Source organism: Leuciscus leuciscus (genome assembly GCF_965113295.1).
Source record: "Leuciscus leuciscus genome assembly, chromosome: 3".
NCBI classification, from domain to species: domain Eukaryota; kingdom Metazoa; phylum Chordata; class Actinopteri; order Cypriniformes; family Leuciscidae; genus Leuciscus; species Leuciscus leuciscus.
Genome location: NC_138727.1, coordinates 34,769,134 through 34,788,864, shown reverse-complemented (window position 1 = coordinate 34,788,864; position 19,731 = coordinate 34,769,134). Strand labels below are relative to the sequence as shown.

At 39.7% G+C, this 19,731-nt stretch overlaps 1 protein-coding gene across 1 annotated transcript in view; it reads right to left on the bottom strand.

Moving 5' to 3' along the window:
• lef1 (lymphoid enhancer-binding factor 1) overlaps positions 1-6,411 on the bottom strand; it is a 42,687-nt gene extending 36,276 nt beyond the window's left edge. The window contains 3 exon segments of the mRNA XM_082164317.1: positions 3,180-3,307; positions 4,174-4,240; positions 5,740-6,411. Of these exon segments, the coding sequence (XP_082020443.1) occupies positions 3,180-3,307; positions 4,174-4,240; positions 5,740-5,952 (408 nt within the window). The 5' untranslated portion in view covers positions 5,953-6,411.
• Between the last annotated feature and the right edge of the window lie 13,320 nt (positions 6,412-19,731).

Here is a 19,731-nt window from a genome sequence, read left to right as displayed (position 1 = left end):
TCAAAGTTTTTATAGTCTCCTACTATGAAGACATTGCAATTAACGAATTTCAGTGGGTCGCTTGACATTAATATTTCGGGGTTGGTAAAATGCCCCATGGAGGCAAACCTTTGAAAATTAACCTAATAACACTGCCAGCCTGTTTTTCTTTGTACATCCGACACATGGATTCAATATGACTGTGGTAACCAGCCGATGTAAACAGAGTATCAATGGCCCTCTGTTTCAAAACCCTGGGTCTGTACCAGTGCACTTCAAAGGGCCGTGGGTTGTTGAAATCTGCGAGGTCTAGGCCACGCTGGTGTTCAGACCTGCTCAACAGATGATATGGCTACTTGTTTGCCCCTTATCACCCATGTGTGGGTGCGGTTTGCTTTGCTTGCCTTCATCAAAAGATGACACGCGTTTAAAGTACGTGCTTAGAGCGTCAGGAAGGCATATGGGTGAGTTTAGAAGTTCAAAAGTGTAGATTATGATGTAAATAACAATGCTAATACTGAAAACTATGAAAGTGTGCAACAGAAATAATGCTACAAAAACCACACACAAGGGCTGCTGGGAACTGTAGTTTCTTCGAATGGTGCAGAAAGGAAAAGAGTGAGAGTAGATGATCCAGCTGTGTGAAATCTCTTTAGGCAAAGCCAGGGTTTGGGGGGGTTTGTGATTCCACGGCATGTCCACGCCAAGAGATCCGTCACATCCCACATCAAAGCAGGCCGAGTGCGAGTGTATATCTTGGGTCGGTTCTTCCCGAGCTCCACTGCCAGAGGCCAGTCAGGATGGGGGAGGTATATGGCACAAGGACAGAAGTTGCTCCACCAGTAGCTCCAGCAAATGTACTACAGTAGCCATTCATACATATGGAGAGCAAGCTACCCATCAAAACAGCCTAGTTGAAAGTAAGGTAGAATCCTTCAAAGCATCACTGCAATCAAAACATACTGTATGTCTACTTAATAATTTAACCTAATTTCCATGCATTTAATGGTCTTTGTTCAAAATATTCTAAATTCACATCTGTTCTTCTCTGAGATTTTTGCACACCAAACGTGAATATTTGTCAGAAACACGGTTTTGAAATAATATGCTATTTACTATGTTGCCCAATGACATAGTTTGGATCAAATGATTGCAACTTCACAACCAAATATAGAAAAGCTTTGAATCTGAAATCGCAGCTAAAACAGAAAAAAAGCGTAAATTTGGTTGATATTCAGCGCCACCTATTATACATGGGGAAATTAGATTTTCGTTTAACTAATATTTGCTTACTTTTTGAGTAGATCACTAATTTCCCTTATTGTTATAGTTTCGAAACGTGAAAAAGCCTTTGGATCAGCACATTGTGAAGAATTTCAGGACGTTTAGATAAAGGCATTAACTAACTTATGGGTCACAGGTCAAACATGTAACATCTCAAACACTTAGCGAGACGAAACTTTGCGCTCGAACTTTAAATAATCCAATTTAAGATGAAGAAACGAAAGAAAGGGGATGAAGAACCGATTAAACAATTCAATGAAATCCAGGACCCCATTCACCCCATTCTTCTCTCCAACTGATTAAAAGGGGCCCGAGATAAGCGGAACTACATGAAACGTCCCGGCGCGAGGGAAATCATTTCAAAAGGAGGAAATGCCTAGGTTGTCTTAATTCCCAATTCACCATTTCATACTAATGTTAAAATATTATAACTTCAAAGCTACAGGCACCAGAGACAATGCAGCCCCAGTGTTTACCTGGAAACATTATCTGCTGACCCCAAGTTAGTCATCTCAAAGGAACCCTGGATGCCATTTCCAGATGTCGTCTATCAGATTAGAGCAACATGTAAAGCGTTCATGGATCACTAAGCACCATGATGCCAATATCCACTACTGCTGGGGGGCTGGAGAACATTGTACTTGTACGGTTGGCGTTTCACCAGGTAGCAACAACACGCACTCAAAAAAATGCTGACCACCGGAATATTGTCTGTTTCATGACTGGGAGGGAGTTCAGGCACTGGAATGTCATAGCCAATGGAAATCAATCCAAACTTCAGGGGAATGAAGGGGGGGGGAGGGAGTAAAAAAAAAAAAGAAGATGCCTTTGATCTCGCAGAAAACCGATCCCAGGCCTTGGAGATACTGTGTCCGAATATTTGAGCCACCGCAAAGGAGAGAGAGAGACAACAGGCGGAGGAGTTCGAGGAAAAGGATCTGGCGTGATTGCGGTTTTATTTGCACACAGAGTGAAAAAGAGAAATTCAGGTAAGTTGCAAATGGTCGCACATTCTGCAACAACTCTGCAAAATCATTGTAAAAGTGTGAGTGGAAATAATCTGCTATTATTTGTGGATTTTTTGTACCTCCCAAGCAAAGGCTTTAAAACCACAAAGGATGTTCCAGTGACTACCTTGCTGACCCAAAGGCATTTTTTGTGTTCGTGCATCTAAACCACATCTTGTTGTGTAACAATGTATCTGCTTGAGAAGAACTAAACAATAAAGATGTTAACGAAGTCATAACCATTCATCCCAAATGCTTCGATCGATTACAGGTCAATCTTCTGCTTGGTGTCCGTCACCTCAGCGGTGAAACCGAGCAAAAAACCGAACCATAATCGCACGGCCGCAGACTGATAAAGGAGCTGAATTCAGAGCTGTGCAAACAATGGATGAGATGAGCTCAGCGGAGAAAGCCCTCTCTCTCATCGGGCTCACAGACTGCCTGCAGCGGCCATCTCTTCCAGGCACCAGTACACTGCCAAACAGGGAGTCTTAACCACACAAAAACTACCAAACAGGATTAGGGTGGACAGCTGCTAGCGTATCCACCATCTTTTTTTTTTTTTTTTTTAACCCCCTCCTTCCATCAGCGGTTGCTTTATAGAATAACCGAGAGGGTAAACGTCTGTAAGTTCTATGCATTTATCCATAAGAGTGCACGTCCTTTCAAAACAATCATACAAATATCGCTATATTTTTTTTTTTTTTCTAATCTGCCACGCTGAAAAGTATAGACAGTACAAGCAGATATGGATATGGGTCACAGCATTAGTCACAGACACGCCGCCAAGCAGCAACTAACGTCATAACCCAAAGCTGCACGCTACAATGAGGGAAGATATAAAGTTATGAAAAATGTCACTGGTGGACGGCGAGGGATTGGGAGTGAACGGCACGGGAAAACACTCACCGTTCTGGGAATGGGAGGCGATAGAGAACCGTTGTTCATGTAGGAATCATTGTTCATATTGGTCATCATGATGTATCCTGGGTAACTGGGGTATGGGTGGCCTTTGCTGTACATGTCCTGGTGCTTTCCTGTGAGAGAATAAAATTCAACCTGAATTAATAAGAATTCCTAGGCAAGATTTACATTTATTTGAACTAATACTTGATGTGATCCAGTCACTAAAATTAAATAAAAACTTTCAGCGCCAATTAACAACGAATCAAAAATGAACTTCCTGAGCAAATGCCACATTTTTTTTTACAAATGCACGAAATCCAAGCTAAACAGGAAATCAAGAAGGCATCTAAAACGGGGAAGCCGTTTTGAGGCCACTGAAGTGTTTAGCTGAAAATTAGCATCCTAATTCACAGCAAGCAGAGAACAAAGGGCAAAAAGACAATCAAGTCACTTCACTGTGACCCCAGCGCCCTGCTCGGCGTAAAAAAAAAAGACCCGGGTGCAAACAGAGATCAAATGAACTCCGGGCCATCACAGCAACATGCTGCTCTTGACAATAGAGTCTCAGACGGTGTGTTTGGAGGCCAGCGTGTCACAGGAAGATGGGGCACTTCCCTGGCACGTGTCATTACGTGTCGACAACAAACAGACTGTGGGCTGTGAAATTCACAAAGCCATCTTGATCAGTGAAGCGAATGAACAAATCAAAATAATTACCCGCATATTTATTACAAATAATATCTTGTATTCATTTGAATTTAAAAAAAGAGAATATTTATATATAAACACACGTGTGTGTGTGTGTGTGTGTGTGTGTGTGTGTGTGTGTGTGTGTGTGTGTGTGTGTGTGTATTGCTTTGCAAGTGTTTTAACATAATAAAATGAAAATGCCATGATTTCATAAAAGCATGCTTTGAGAATTAAAAAAAAAGTACATCACTGAATAAAATAATTAATAATAATACGCCATGTTTTTACCCCAAGCCATAGGACTTACCATCGTCCGGATGGTCCCTGTGCTTCTCATGGTAAGAGTCTGGTGTTATTTGGGACTGTCTAGCTGCCTGTTCAAAAATGTAGGAGAGAGATATTAACAGCTTAAATTCTGATGTGCAACGCGTTTATGTTTTTCCAGGATTCCTGCTATCTGAAGAAAAAAAGCTGACAAAATAAGGCATGCTTTGATCATATTTTTGGCTGAAGGCATCCATGAGGAAAAGATAACTTGGGGTTTTTTTTATACATTGATTAAACTCAGTCATTTTCTCTCTGCTGTGGAGTCTGACCACAAATGTGGTCGGTATCTTAAGGAAGGAAAAAGAAAGGCTTCGCTACTATTCTCGTTCACTCCGCATTATGAATCAGAAGTGCCAGGAAATAAACTCCATTTGGAGTTCAGCTCCCTCTGGGTGCCTTCCAGCAGAGTGAGGATCGGCACCGCTTTCCCAATTAACACTCAGCCCATCAGTTTGTTCTTTCTCATGTCATGCTGTAACCCTGCATGCTGTTGATGCCAGGAGGAAATACATTTCATTAATAAAGCAAAGCATCTGCTTATTCTTCAGGTCATTTTACTTCATTCACATGAGTAATGGAAATGTATTTTATTTAAAAAAAATTTAAAGAGGAGAAACACAAAAAATAAACTGAGCAAAATTCGGTCTCAACTGAACGTTCTCACAAAATTAATTTTGTTTCATTTTGGATAATTATTTACTCCTTGTGTGAAATTGCAGTATGTAATTTGTAAGAGGACAGGCAAATTAATTTGTCACCATCATAAATGGGGTGTGCTGATTTTTAATACATATTAAAAATGTATATTAATAAAAAATAAAGCATATAGCAGAATAATGTAAAATAATATCACAATAAACCAATCAGAGGTATAATGAGCTGTTTCAGAAATATTAAAATATGTGCATATTGCACCATATTATCTGTCAGACTTTCCTGGATAATTAATATTAATCAGAAAAATTGCAATAATAATAACAACAACGTTTAGCATTGTAATGGTATTGCAATATTATGTTTACAATATTGTTTAATAACTGTTCAACATAAATTGTTGAATAAACTGAGTAAGTAGGCTTTATCTTAGTACAATTCCAAATAAATATTGAATAGCGACTATTTTGTGATTAGTAAAATAAAATATTAATAAACAAAGCCTTTGAAAATTAACGACTGTGGGTTAAAAGGGAATATTGTTAATGATGATTTGAATGATTACCCTTATAAAAAAATGTAAACATTGAATCATTTCTGTGATCATTGATCAATGAAGAAAATGATGACTATCGAGGCCCTTTTAGTGTTTTGTTTTTTTACTCTCTCGCTTAAATAAGGACTGTGGGTCAAAATTAGTTTGTTGACTTTAACACGTGTAGCTCTACCATTTAAACCATCCACACACACTCACTCACACACACACACTAACAGAACAGAGGCTAAAATATCAACATGACACTTCATTTTGAAAACAAATCCCAACTTCCCAACAGCTGGACACGAAGTTTGACGGAGACCTTCACGTGGGTCTGAGGAGTGAGTTACTCACGTCGTGACTGTGACTGTTACTGTTGGGACTGATTTCTGTCTCGTTGACCAGAGATGACTTGATCTCCGCTAAGTCTCCCTCCTCCTCGGAGTGGTTGATCTCCGCGAAGATCTGCTCCTTGTGCGGGTCTCCCTCGTCTTTGAACGGGATCATTTCATCGGTGGCGCAGAGCTCCGGGTCCCCGCCGCCTCCTCCACCTGACAACTGCGGCATTTCTCGGGTGATTGAAAGTCCTCCTCACCCTACAAACGCCCGGAAAGCGAACGCGTGCAACAGAAACCCCCGTATACTTTCAGCTCGCGCGCACTCCAAACACGCGCGAGAGTGTTTGGTCAACTGCAGCAAGAGCGCGCGACCGGTGAAACACTCAAGAATCCAGACGGGGAAATAAAATGTAGCGGCGCTGAATGTTGAAGAAGAAAAAAAAAGTTAAAGTACAGTTCCTTGGGTGTTTTTAAAGCGAGCGTCAGAAGTTAAAGCTCAAATGAACGCAGGACGGTTGTGACTGTTAAAAAAAAAAATCCCGACTCCCAAAAAAAAAGTGCTGGAGTTCAGATGCTGTGTGTCATTCCCGTTTTGTTTGTTGGGTAAAAAGGTGTCCCTCTTCAGAAATGAGCTCAGCAGAGACTGAGAGTAATGTTGGGCTGGAGAGAGTGTAGTGCTGTACTCCTCCCCCTGATCTCTGACTGACTATAGAGATGAAAGAGAAGCCGCCGCTGTGATTGACACCTCACACACGCACGCACATGTATTGACTGACACTAGAGGAAAGTAAAGGGGGATTTTATACAGTTCGTCCAACAAAAACGGACAGAGAGCAGACAAAATGTGGAGGTTCATTTTTCAGATTCATTTTTGGGGCTATTGGAAACGAAAACAGTGTCGTAACAACGTCGGTTTAACCAATTAGAAAAGAGCTTCTGGATCATACATAAGCGGTGTAAAATATTTAGGATTTACAGGAAACATCAGAAGTCATTTGTGAACATTGTATTGAATGTTGGATGACTGGTTTCATGTAAATCAGTTTAATTCGATATATATCCACGAGCTTTTCATCGTAATGTTTGAAACACTTTCTAATGTAGGCTACTTATATTGGAGCCACAAAGATGCACAACATTGTATAATCATCTTATGATTTGAAATATGTTTTATGTATTTATATTTTTGTTTCCACATGTTTGAATCGAAATGATTTTAATTAAATATGTGGGATGGCGGATAACATAACTGTTATATAATATATAATTATTAATAATCATTGATTACCACAACAAATTCAATATGTAATTTTTCTTAGTGTTACTAGTAAATAGTATGAACAGAACATTTTGTGCTTATTTTGGATTTATAAACAAAAAAATAGGAGACAAATATTAGAATATTATATAAATATTTGAGACACGTTTTTGCAATTATGAAATGACCATAATCAATGGTCATTTAAATAGAAAAATAGAAAAAATGCTAAAATAATAATAATAATAACATTAAAATACAGAACAAACCCACCTTTTGGCCTATATTAACCTATAATCATTGATCTGCATTAGCTTGCAAAGGGTGAAATCAAATATGCAAATGCATGAATCGTTTTTAATGCAGCTGTATAATAATAGAGGATGAGATTGCGTTTGAAAAGATCTATAACGTTGTTTTATCTCGTAGTCATCTTATTAAATACATTTTCTCATGCATGCTTGATTTAATGAATACTTGAGGTTGACCCGACTGCTTCTTTTGTTCTCAAGGTAATCTAAATTAAAATTTTGTATGCAATTAAGCTTATTTATAAAACATACACTGTATAATCATCCAATGTTTGATATGCCATGTAATTTATTAAGGGTCGTGTACATAACGAATTATTTCTATCTAATATGAACCGTTGCACACACAAAAAAGAAAGAAAAAAATCATATTGTGTAACATGCTCTGAAATTTGACGATAAATATTTCTTAGAAATAGGCTACATTTAATTAATCAATGACAATTACATAATAATCAATTGTACAATTTTGCTTTAAAAAGTGCTTTAAAAATACTTAGGCTATTACAGATATCGTTATCAGCAGATTTTAATTGAAAACATTAATTTAGCCATTTTAGTCGAATTAACATATTAAGCAGATTTTATGAAATTGTTGCAAATGAATAAAGCAAATGTAAACAGCTGCAAAATCTGCTAGCAATATTTAAATATATAAACCCAGATAAATGCAAGGAGCCCTCCCTCAGAGTAGTAGAAAGCAAGAAAGGGGAAGAAAAACATTGGGAAGTGTTTCTGCGGCTTGCGTGAGAATAAGTTTGGAGTAGGAGGCAGATCTTTATAAAGCAGGCGGAGGAGGGGTCAGTGGGCGGAGCCACGGCTGCCTTTGATCTGGCGGCGGCGGCCTCTTTCATCCACACTCTTTGTATGACCATATATGGAGTGAGGATGGAGTCGCGCCAATATTTCCACGCGCTCCTTCATCCCAGCTGAGAGGGAAAGCGACGGTTCTCTTCCGGGTAAAGGAGACACAGCGAGAAAGATCAAAGGCTTTGGATTTGGAACCCGAATGTGGAATCAAGAGTGAGTGAGTGAGAGAGAGAGAGAAAGAGAGAGAGAGAGAGAGAGAGAGAGAGAGAGAGAGAGAGAGAGAGAGAGAGAGAGAGAGAGAGAGAGAGAGAGAGAGAGAGAGAGAGAGAGAGAGAGAGAGCAATGTAAAAGAGAGCAATGAGAGAGTGTGAGTGAGAGAGAGAGAGAGAGAGAGAGAGAGAGAGAGACGGGACGGGACTGGCCGCATTCCAGAGTGTAGCGGAAAGCTGAGCCTTAAACACACACACACACACTCACTGAGACTGGCTCCCGGGATAACAATCGAACCTTTCAGTTTTTAAATGAAATGTATGCATAGCAGGACAGATGTGTTGTTATTGTAAACTGTGTGGATTTATTTTAATGCATGGTTATTTAAATGTAAGGCTCCATATGAAATACATTAAGGCTGTAATTCCACAGCCCTGAGACAGCTAAACATTTATTATTTTAAAATGATTATTAAGTGTGTCTGCACTGACCAGATTTTTTATTTAGTCAAACAAAGAAATGTTTTTTTTTTTTTTTTGTGGCAGAAAATAAAATTCTAATTCAGTTTTTATACAATGCATGTTAGAATTCTGTCCTCAGTATTAGCAAATCTACAGATTGATTCTATTCAGGGACATATACTGGTAAATGTGAATGAATTGAGATCGTAAAGAAAGGACAAATGGGAAATTTGCTGCTTGACACACACACACACACAAACAAACACACATTAACCTGACAGACTGGTTTCTATATGATAATCTAACCTTTATTTATTTGAATGCATGATTGTTATAATGTAATGCTGCATATGAAATACATTACGGCTGCCAGAAAGCTCAAAACAGGCATTTTTGAACTGCACTTGTTAAAAACAAGGATTTTTAACTTCAAATTTAGAAATTATTGATGTATTTATAGTAAAATGTAGGTCTAATTAAGGTTGGGCGTACAAAAAAAAAAAATCCTGTAATTCTGTCATCAACATTGTCAAATCACAGATTGATGACCAGAAAAACAATTCTGAAAAACTGATATTTCCAGGAGGCAAATGACTTTAAATAAAAGTACAGTTATCTGGCATCATAAATAAATTGTTAAATAATGAAGTGAAGTGTGTGAATGCATTTTCCTGGTTCACAAAGAAGTAATTTAATCAAAGCTCATTCTTTGTATGGGAAAGCAGCTCTGTGTGTCTAGAATATACAGTCAATAATTAGAATAAAAATCCAAATCAGCTTATTTCATAACATGAGGGTATCTGACCTCCTGGCATGGACAAGAACATAAAACATAAAACTATCCACATTTCAGTGAGACTTCAAAGAAAAACATACACTGCTTATACATCATTTAAAAGCCGAACATTGCGTCATCGCCGGACCTTCAACTGTTAGCAAACATAAATTTACATAAACATAGTTAAGAGCAGTGTTACATGTGAATGCACAGCTCTTGCCTAGTATTTTTCTTTTACAGTAGTTTTAGAGTGCAATAATTGCCTCCTTTTTTTCTTCAAAAAAGAGAAATATCGTGAAAGAGAAGATCATTTGCATTTCTGTCTTAATGAGTTTGCAGAAGTGACCCCTCTGGATCAAACATGAAAAGGAAAGTGTCCTGCTGTGTCCTGACCTGAATTTAGTTGTCTCTCACTCTTCTACTGCATATTGAATATTATATAACCTTGAAGGACCAGGAATGTATCCATAACACAGCATAATTTATCAGAGCGCTGCTAATCTAGACGGGAATTAGACTGTTGGGTTCAGAAGAGAAGTTCAGAAAAGATTGCCCTCTTGCTGTGACGCTCATGCATGCATTGCTATTGATCAGGAACTGTGGATTAATAATTTGGTTTAACTGTAATCTGAGGATGGGAATGACCTATATAATGGAGGGAAAATTTGCTGATTTGGCCTTTGAATTATTCAAATTGTTTCAATACGATATTGACCGTAGATCATTCCAAAAAAGTGCTAATGTATTTAATCATAATTATTATTTAGTCTGTAATCTTAAAATCATAAAGAGGCCATATTATGCCAGTCTTTTGTTTAAGGGCTCGAAAAGGTTTTCATGATTGAATGTTCCAAAAACACATTATTTTTGTTGCAGCACCTCTCTTCCCAGTCTGTCAGTAACGCTTTGATTAGTTTCTGTATCTATGAAGCCCCTCCTTCTGATAAGCACGCTGTGCTCTGATTGGTCGGGTGGATGAGTGTGTTGTGATTGGTCAGCCGCTTCCAGCATGTTTGGGAAATGTAACGCGCCTTGCCATTACTGCGAGTTTCCACACACTACTAACTCAAACAAGCCCCCTTATTTTGCGTATGCCTTAGACGGGATATATTTAAATGAAGAATACGTGTTTGTTCCCGGAAGAAAAGTTGAGACTACAATCGGGGCGTTTCAGGGAGTTCAGAAACAGTGCGCACTGATATAGAGAATAACTCCCTTTGGAGTGACTTTCTGCTTTGTTACTTTGCAGACCTTTTTCATGCTCAAACAGCAACATTACACACTAAAGGAATAACGTGTTTTGCTAGTTCACATTTTTTTTATTTCTGCTGCTTTTGGCATCACAGCTGAGCTCTGAACAGTCACTAGTAAAGGGCCAGGTATTGTGCATGTGTTTTTGGTGTGTCATCAGACGACCCAAAGATAGCAGGATGCGAGTCGTGTACTTCAGGGCGGCATAACGCAGGTATATATTTTTATTTTTATCCGAGGGGGAGCAAGTTATTATTCCAATAAAAGATCAGACAAGCATTTTTCATCTTTGGAATAATGTGCACTGATGAATCATTCTCCACAAACATGTATTAAAAAAACTGATTTCATGTTTGATTTTTAAAATGAGTTAATTTACCTTGATACAGAACCACTGTTTCACCGTATAGACAATCACAGTATAGTACAGTTCAGTGAAACCTCTCTCTTTGCAGCCGATCCAGCGGTTCTTCCACCTGCTTCAGTTCTGACAAACCCCCCTGAATCGAAAATTATAGCTGTGAAGCTCCCAGTCACCGCCTAATAAACGGCAGGAAACAAACATCACATTAAGATGAAAAGAGCATACAATTAAAGTTGAGAGGGGCGAAAGAAAGCCATTTATCAGTCAGAAGAAGAAGAGTTAGAGGTGGCTGAGGTTTTGAGGCGAGAGATGGTTTTTGCTACTCTTTTATTGGTGGGAATACAGGTGATGTTCAGAGGAAGGGAAAGTGTCTGGAGGGGATGAGCTGAGCGTTCAGCCCCACTTCTGTCCTGTGATCTGCTGATTTATAACATGGCGAGAAGCAGACATACTGTTATTAAAATAAAATCATATTCTGGATGGAGCTGGGGAGGGGAAAAGACCCAACAGGGGGAAATTTGTTATGCTGGGTTATTGAGTTTGGAGCCTTCTGCACCTACACAAATTCACTCTTGGCAAGCCTGTCAAAATACGTAATGAAAATTAAAAGACTTACAAACAATACATCTATGACCTGAGGGATACATACAGAATATCTCCCATGGTGTGTGCATGTTTCTTACATATGGGGAATTTTTATAAATGTCAGGTATGGGTAAGTTGTCACATTTTAATTTTTTATTTAATTTAATACTTATACTTCATTTCTGTATTTCAGCTCTTTTGAATCCTGAATTTTTTTTTCAGTTTCCACATGAAGCGGCACAACTGTTTTCAACAGTTTTCTTGAGCATCAAATCATCATATTAGACTGATTTCTGAAGGATCATGTGACACTGACTGGAGTAATGATGCTGAAAATTCAGCTTTGCATCACAGGAATAAATTACATTTTAAAATACATTAAAAGAGACAACATTTATTTTACCCCTGTGCACAAAAGACTTATTGTGCAGCCGACACGTAGAGGCAACCCCTGTGCAATTTCCACAGCCTGTGTTTGTCCTCAGACGGGAAGTCCACCAGTAGCCCAGAATGCTGTATCTGTCTTTTCATCCTGCCGCGTTATTGAAGCACACATTGAGTTTGGGTCAAGTCCTGCTGGGAAGGTGTCAAAGGTCATGACCGCCTTACTGAGGAGTCACAGAGCCCAAGTCCTGTCTGTAATCAAACACACACACACACACACACACACACACATCTCTCAGACAGGTTCTCTCCAATGGCATTTAAACAAGAACCATCTCGTCACACTAACAATGAGCAGGAAACCATTACATTCTCACATAAGCAATATTAATGTGTTCACCCAAAAATTTTAAATTCTGTCATTTTATACTCAAACCTCATGTCGTTCCAAACCTGTTTGACTTTCCTTAACAAAAATTAAAGCCATTGGGGTCTAATGTTGTTTTGGACCCCATTGACATTCATTGTATGAAAAGTAATTTCATTAACAAAATCTGAAACATTCTTCAAAATATCTCCTTCTTTAAAAGTTAATTTAAAAAAAAATCCAGAGCTCTAAAATGTTCTAGCACTAATGTAAAGCAAAATAAAAAACGCCATACACCATCCTCCACATGCAATATGAAACTGAAAAAGTGCAAAAGAAGATCAACCTGGATGTTGCTACAATAAGCGCTTCTAAGGAGCTAATGGCTGGACCAAATCTTCACACACACAAAAAAAGAATTTTATTTTCATATAAATATTCAAAGTGGAGTAAGCCGATAGTCAAACGTTTGGCTACACGAGACTAACCCTGCCTTTGTCTCAGAGGGATTTCCCAGACACAGTTCAGTCCTGATTCAGGTAGACAAATTGACTGAGTGCTTTTTGGGTTAAAAGAGCCTGTTCAAACAGCTCCAAAGCGACATGCAGGAATTGAAAAAAATGATAATCTCTGTCAGCAAGTGTCTGGAGTAGAAGACACTCGTAAAACACTTCAATCCAAAGCACTGAAGTCATAGAAGAGAGATATAATAACATAAATGTGCTGTTCATTGATTGCAGCAGGGAAACTCACTTTTACTCACTTTTGTCTATTTATTATCTTGTCCTCTACCAACAAATGCTGTTGAAAGTCCAATGCTGATTAACTACTCATTGCTACAAAATAAAAACTTTTTTAAACTGCTTTGGTAAGGAAACACTCTGACAATAGCCCCAGTCAATGTATCATATCAGTATGATTTACACAACGTTAAAAAAAAATTTGGGGTGAGTAAGATTATTTTTTAAAGAAATCAATACGTTTATTCAGCAAGGATGCATTAAAGGTACAATATGCAAGAATTTTTGCCGCTAGAGGGCGCTACATTCCAAACAACAACAACGGCGTAGCTTGATGACGATGTGAAGGAGCGTGGAATGATGGGAACTGTCGTTTTAAACTCCACCGTGGATGTAAATCAGTCAGACGGGAATCGAAAAATCATGTTCATGGATGAGGCTAAGTTCTGTTTTTATAAATGTTGCGTTTAATGACATGCTTTTTGTGGCGAGGGGGGCGTGGTTCAGCGCGGTCTGTGATGGGAGAGAAAAGAGACGAGCAAGTAGGTCAAGTGCAAATGCACCTGTGTCTTATTGCAGTGATCGGCGTGGAGAGACCGCTTATAAGCCGCGCTGGAACGAGAGAGAGACTGGGGAGAAAATTGGACGCAGAGGAAGAAAACCGGTGGATCCGAGCTCTCATTTTTGAACTGTTTTGTGCCGTCGCGGTTGCCACAGTGAATGCGCGTTGTGCGCGGCTTTTGTTTGTTTTGCTTTATTTTAATAAAGTACGAGTCCCAGTCACGACGACGCGTCTTCTTCCTTCCTGACTCTTAAACCTCATCACACTTTTATTTCATTAAAATGAATTAACCGCAAGAAAAGTAAGGTTTAATACTTCATAGATGTTACTGTATTTGTTGAATTCATTGTTGTGATAACGCTGCGCAGTTTTACATGTTCTAAACAATTGTTGTAAAAATACATTCGAACATGCCCACATCATTTGCCAAAATACTGATTAATCTTTATGTATAACACATGCTATGTTTATTTACATGGCCATAAACACCAGACGTGATAAACAATGTCAATAAACTAAACACAAATCTAAAGCAATAATACTTTCCTTACATAAACATAACTATTACCGAATGCTACATTTGGAAAATATAAAATTAAGCATGCTTTGTCGACAGAACCAGCTGCAATCGGTAAAGAATAATTGTGTCCCATAACGACTGCAAGAAACAAGCTAAAGTTTGTAGCTTGATAGACGCTACAACTACAACTTTCGCATTTGTCCAGGACTCCACGCAGTACGAGCGGAAACCGAGGGTGACGCAGATATGACGCAATTGACTGGCGACTCCCAGCTCCCCCCTGCTCTAACGCCCCGTTTCCTTGGTTAAAATCGCAATTTTCTCACGATTTAAAAATAGTTGGAAACATTTGGGATATTGTAAGTAATCAACTTAACAAAATATATAACACTGGCCTTGAGATTTTGGGATATTTTAATGCAAAATTCTTACATATTGTACCTTTAAATTGATCAAAAGTGACAGTAAAGACTGTTAGAAAAGGTTTCTATTTCAAATAAATGCTGTTCTTTTTAATATTCTATTCATCAAAAAAAAATATCCACAAAAATATTAAGCAGCACAACTGTTTTACACATTGATACAAATAATAAATGTTTCTTGAGCATCAAATCATCATATTAGAATGATTTCTAAAGGATCATGTGACACTGAATACTGTAATAATGCTGAAAATTCAGCATTGCATCACAGGAATAAATTACTTTTTTAAATATATTTAAATAGAAAACAGTTATTTTAAATTGTAATAATATTTCACAATATCACACAGTCATTTTGTATACCAAATAAATGCAGCCTTGCTGAACAGAAGAGACTTCTTTCAAAAACATAAAAAAATCTAACCGACCCCAATCCTTTGAATAAAACTTTAGTTGGAGTTTATATTTACCATAGGCTACTTATTTTTGAAAACATAATGCTACATTTTTGAAAAGCCAATTATTGGACTAATAATGATCAAAACTCCATGACCTCTGCATCATGTTCCTTATTCTATGTTGTGCCAAATTACCATTTTTCATAGCTGTGAAATTATAATCTTGTTAGTCATGGTGAAATTCTGTGCTAATGTACAGTCTGCTTGCTAGTGTCTGACCCCACCCTCCAGCCCCACCTCTTAAATTAGGCCCCTCCCCTTACACTCCCTGTCTAGTCATTACTTACCTAACCATCTGTCTGTTTAATCCCTATCATCAATGGCCAAGGGAATACTAGAAATCAAAGGGTCCTTTCATGATTTCACAAAACACCACAGCATTGGCTGAGCGGGGTTCTGTAAATATTTGCTGCCTTTCATTTGACGATGAATCGTTCCTTCAACAAGAGGGATTCGTGGGTAAACAGGGAGCATTTCTGGAGGACCCCGTGGCCCCGGCGAGTTTGTTTACAGTGTTTCTGCTGCCGATCATGCACTCCGATGTCCTTCCTGTTTCCCATGGGCCTCTGTTCCATCTCATCGTTCGGCCTTCCTCTTTCTCTATCTCCTCCTCATCGACCCATCGTCTTTCCTCCCATCCCGTCTCACCACCTCTCGGATCTCCCATGTGCCGTGTCCTTCCTTTGATTTCTCGCCTCACTGCCATAAACATTCCTCCCCAGTGGTCTCCTTCAATTTCTTCATCTTTTGAGCATTTAGCAAACAGCATGACTTTGATAAAGCGTGTCTGGAGAGAACAGATTCAAAAGCAGACAGCGCAGGGTTGGAAAATATTTGCACCCTTATAAACACGCAAACATTCAGTTTATCCCAAGATACTGATTTAGCATTGGTGTTTGTTGTTGATGATGTTCATCCGTCACGGAAGTGTATGTTTTGCCAGAAACACCTGAAACACACAGATATTTCTTTTTTAGGCGTTTACTCATTTAAACTATGTTAAAAATATATATTCCACAAACGCAAACATTCAGTTTATCCCAAGATACTGATTTAGCATTGGTGTTTGTTGATGATGTTCATCTGACGTGGAAGTGTATGTTTTGCCCGTAAGAAACACCTGAAACACAGATATTTCTTTTCTAGGTGTTTACATTTAAACTATATATATATAAAATAAAAGAAATATAAACTATGAATATATATTCAGCAAACGCAAACATTCAGTTTATCCCAAGATACTGATTTTGCATTAGTGTTTGTCGACGATGTTCATCCGAAATTGAAAAGGATCATGTTTTGCCTGAAATACACAGAATACACATACATTAAGAATCTAGAAAAGACCAGTGTGGTCTAAAAGCTGTCTGCGTAATTATCTTCAATATATGATAATCATCATGGCTCTAAATATAACTTACATTTTTAATCTTAAGTTTTAGATGAATAATAGCAGACAGATAACTGTTGAAATTTAAGTCAATATCAAAGCTAATATTTAGTTATATTTGGGTGTTTCAAACATGATGTCAAATCAAAGTCTTAAAAATGTAGGTTCTTAAGGGCCCCATTGCTAACAGACCACTGGAGAAACCAATAGACCCATCAGAGGAGACTCTATACCCCAGTGCACATCAGCCTCCATTGCCATCTGACACAGGATCATCGCCCCTGATACGCTGGGCCCCTGAGGGGATCGTGGAGAGCTAGTGGATTGGATCCCAGGGGTGTCCAAAATGAATCCAACCTAATCCAACCCCATCCGCACGCAGCGCAATTTTGCTATCGGTTCAGCTCCACTGTGCTATTTTTGAAATGGACCAAAGCTAACTTTCTTTTCCTTTATGAAGCAGAGGGTCATCTATGAAATAGATTTTTTTATTATTAATTTTCTATACATTTTATATCACATACAATGAACATAAAAAATGCTGGGTGTCAAACTAAAGAAAAATGACTGTAAAGAAAAGCACATTTAAACATTCATTTGTGCATGTTCACACAGATGAATTAAGTTAAAAATAAGCAAAAGCCTGGACAAAATAAATATGGTGGGCATTGGAAGTGCTGAAAAGCAAATTCTTTGTGGATTAGTATATTCATACTTTACAGGTATATTGACAGTGACATAAGTCAGTGTCAGGCAACCCGAGTCGAGATCCTTTCCTGATCCTTCTAACTGCTTACTGTCCTAAAAAAAACAACAAAAAAAAACAAAAAAAACAGGCGCATACATTTTTAGTCAAGAACTAATATATTCACAGTGCAAGAGTGCAGCACTCTGTAAAGTCTCCTCCAGCACATTCCAAACACTTTCAGTGAATTTAAGGTCTGGACTCAGAGGTGCCAAATCATGTGTGAAAATTATTCTTCATTCTCCCTCCCAACCATTCTTTCACAATTTGAGCTTGATGATTGTTATCCTGGAATATGGACATGATGCTTCTTCCTACATGGTTGTTTAAGAAATGAAAAACGACACAGACAGCTGCATCTCAGACAGCACGCCATTACCGAACTGAGATCTCTTTTGTGTCTTATCGTGCTTAAATGGACAAATACACACAAAATTACATCAAAATGCTCGTTTTGGTGATTATCCTCTTAAGCTCAGTCTTAACTAAATTTAAAATAAAAAGTCTTATGAACATAAACAGTTCATGTGTGTCAGATCCATGCGCTTGGTCTTATAGTGACAGTAGCTTAAAATACTTGCTGCTATCTTGTGTGATTAACGTTAATTAAAGAAAGAAAAAGTCTGCTCAAATCTGGTCTTGACTTAATAACTTCTTTAGGATTAAGTGCATTTCATTTATACTATTTCACCTGAATACTGTTAGTGTAACAGTGTGGTGATAGTTGAGGGCACAAGACGAAGGGTATAACAATGTTTACTGGTAAAAATCAGACAGGATAAACAACCACAACTGACATTAACGAGAACCGATAAGGGACTGAACAGAACAGGGAGTATAAATACACAGGGTGAAATCAGGGAACTAACTAGACACAGGTGGAGGAATATTAACTAATCAGGGATTAACAAGAACAGGTGCAGACAAGACAGAACATAACTGTGACATTACACCCCTCTCGGAAAGGTGCGTCCTCGCACCGTGATGGCAACAATAAAAAAAAAAAAAAAAAAGGGCGGAGGCTCGGCAGAGGGTGTGGAGCTGGGGACGGACTGGATCCTGGGGGCGTTGGCCACAGGCACCATGGTGGCGCAGACAGGGGGAGGAGCCAGGGTGGAGCCTGAAGTGAGTGGCAGGACGACACCCGGGAGCCGATCGACGGCGGCACTGCGGGTGGCAGGAGTCCGCGGAGCTGAGTGGCTGACGGACCATGACAACATCGCCGACCCGGAAGATGGGAGCTGAGCCGCTGACTCGCGAGACTGTGGCGGTAACGTGGGGACGGATGACCGGGTTGACAATGTGGTGAGGGAGGCCGACGGGGAGGTCATAAGGAAAAAGTCCAGTGATGCCGAAGGGGTGCAGGGTGAGGGTGCAGTCTGAAGCCTGGAAGTCCAGTGAAGTCGAGCGAGTCCAGCGAAGCTTCCGGGCAGACGGACCGCAGAGGCGATGGAGTGCTGGGTCAAGGTGAGGGCGACGGGCTGACAGGATGAGGTGGCGGTGTGGGCCTGGAGGCCCGAGGTGCAGCCGGGGACTCGGCCTCACGCCAAGCTGGTGGAGGAGAAGCCTGAGGCGCAAAGGGTGAGCCGCACGGAGTGAGCAGCGGAGGCAGAGCTGAGGAGCTGGACCACACCAGTGGTGCCAACAGATCCAGGAAACTGGCCATGACCAGCGATGGAGACGGGACTAGGAGGTCAGGCAGGGATTCAGGCTGCAGGTTTCCGGACGGGACCGGCTAGGAGGATGAAGTTTTGAGGGTGGGGACTTGGGAGGGAATTGGATCCACGGACTACAGGTCTATAAGGTCCAGGTCCGCTCCTGGCTCTGAGGTGGACTGACCTGCCTGCGTCAACTCTGGTTCCTCTATGATCTCCGTGGACGCCTCGGGCTCACTGACTGTGAGGGTGATGCTTCTGTTCTGGAGCCCCCAGGCCAGGTACCCCAGCCACTTATGTTTTTCAGGGAGGAGAAGGAGTCGCAGTGCTGGTGAGTCCATTTTTTTTTCTTGTTTTTGAGAGGTTGGTTCTTCTGTATGTGTGTGTTGAAGTTTAGGGCACAAGACGAAGATGAAGGTATAACACAATGTTTATTGATAAAATTCAGACAGGATAACACAACCACAACTAACCAACAAGGGACTGAACAGAACAGGGAGTATAAGTACACAGGGTGAAATCAGGGAACTAACTAGACACAGGTGGAGGAATATTAACTAATCAGGGATTAACAAGAACAGGTGCAGACAAGACAGAACAGAATTGTGACAGTTACGCCTGGTTCACACCGGACGCCGAAGCGGCGCGGAATGGAAAATCACGCGCGGTCCGGCGCCTGCCTGTTCACACCAGACGCGTATTCTCCGCGGCGGTCGACAAGCGCTTCTGCTCAGTTG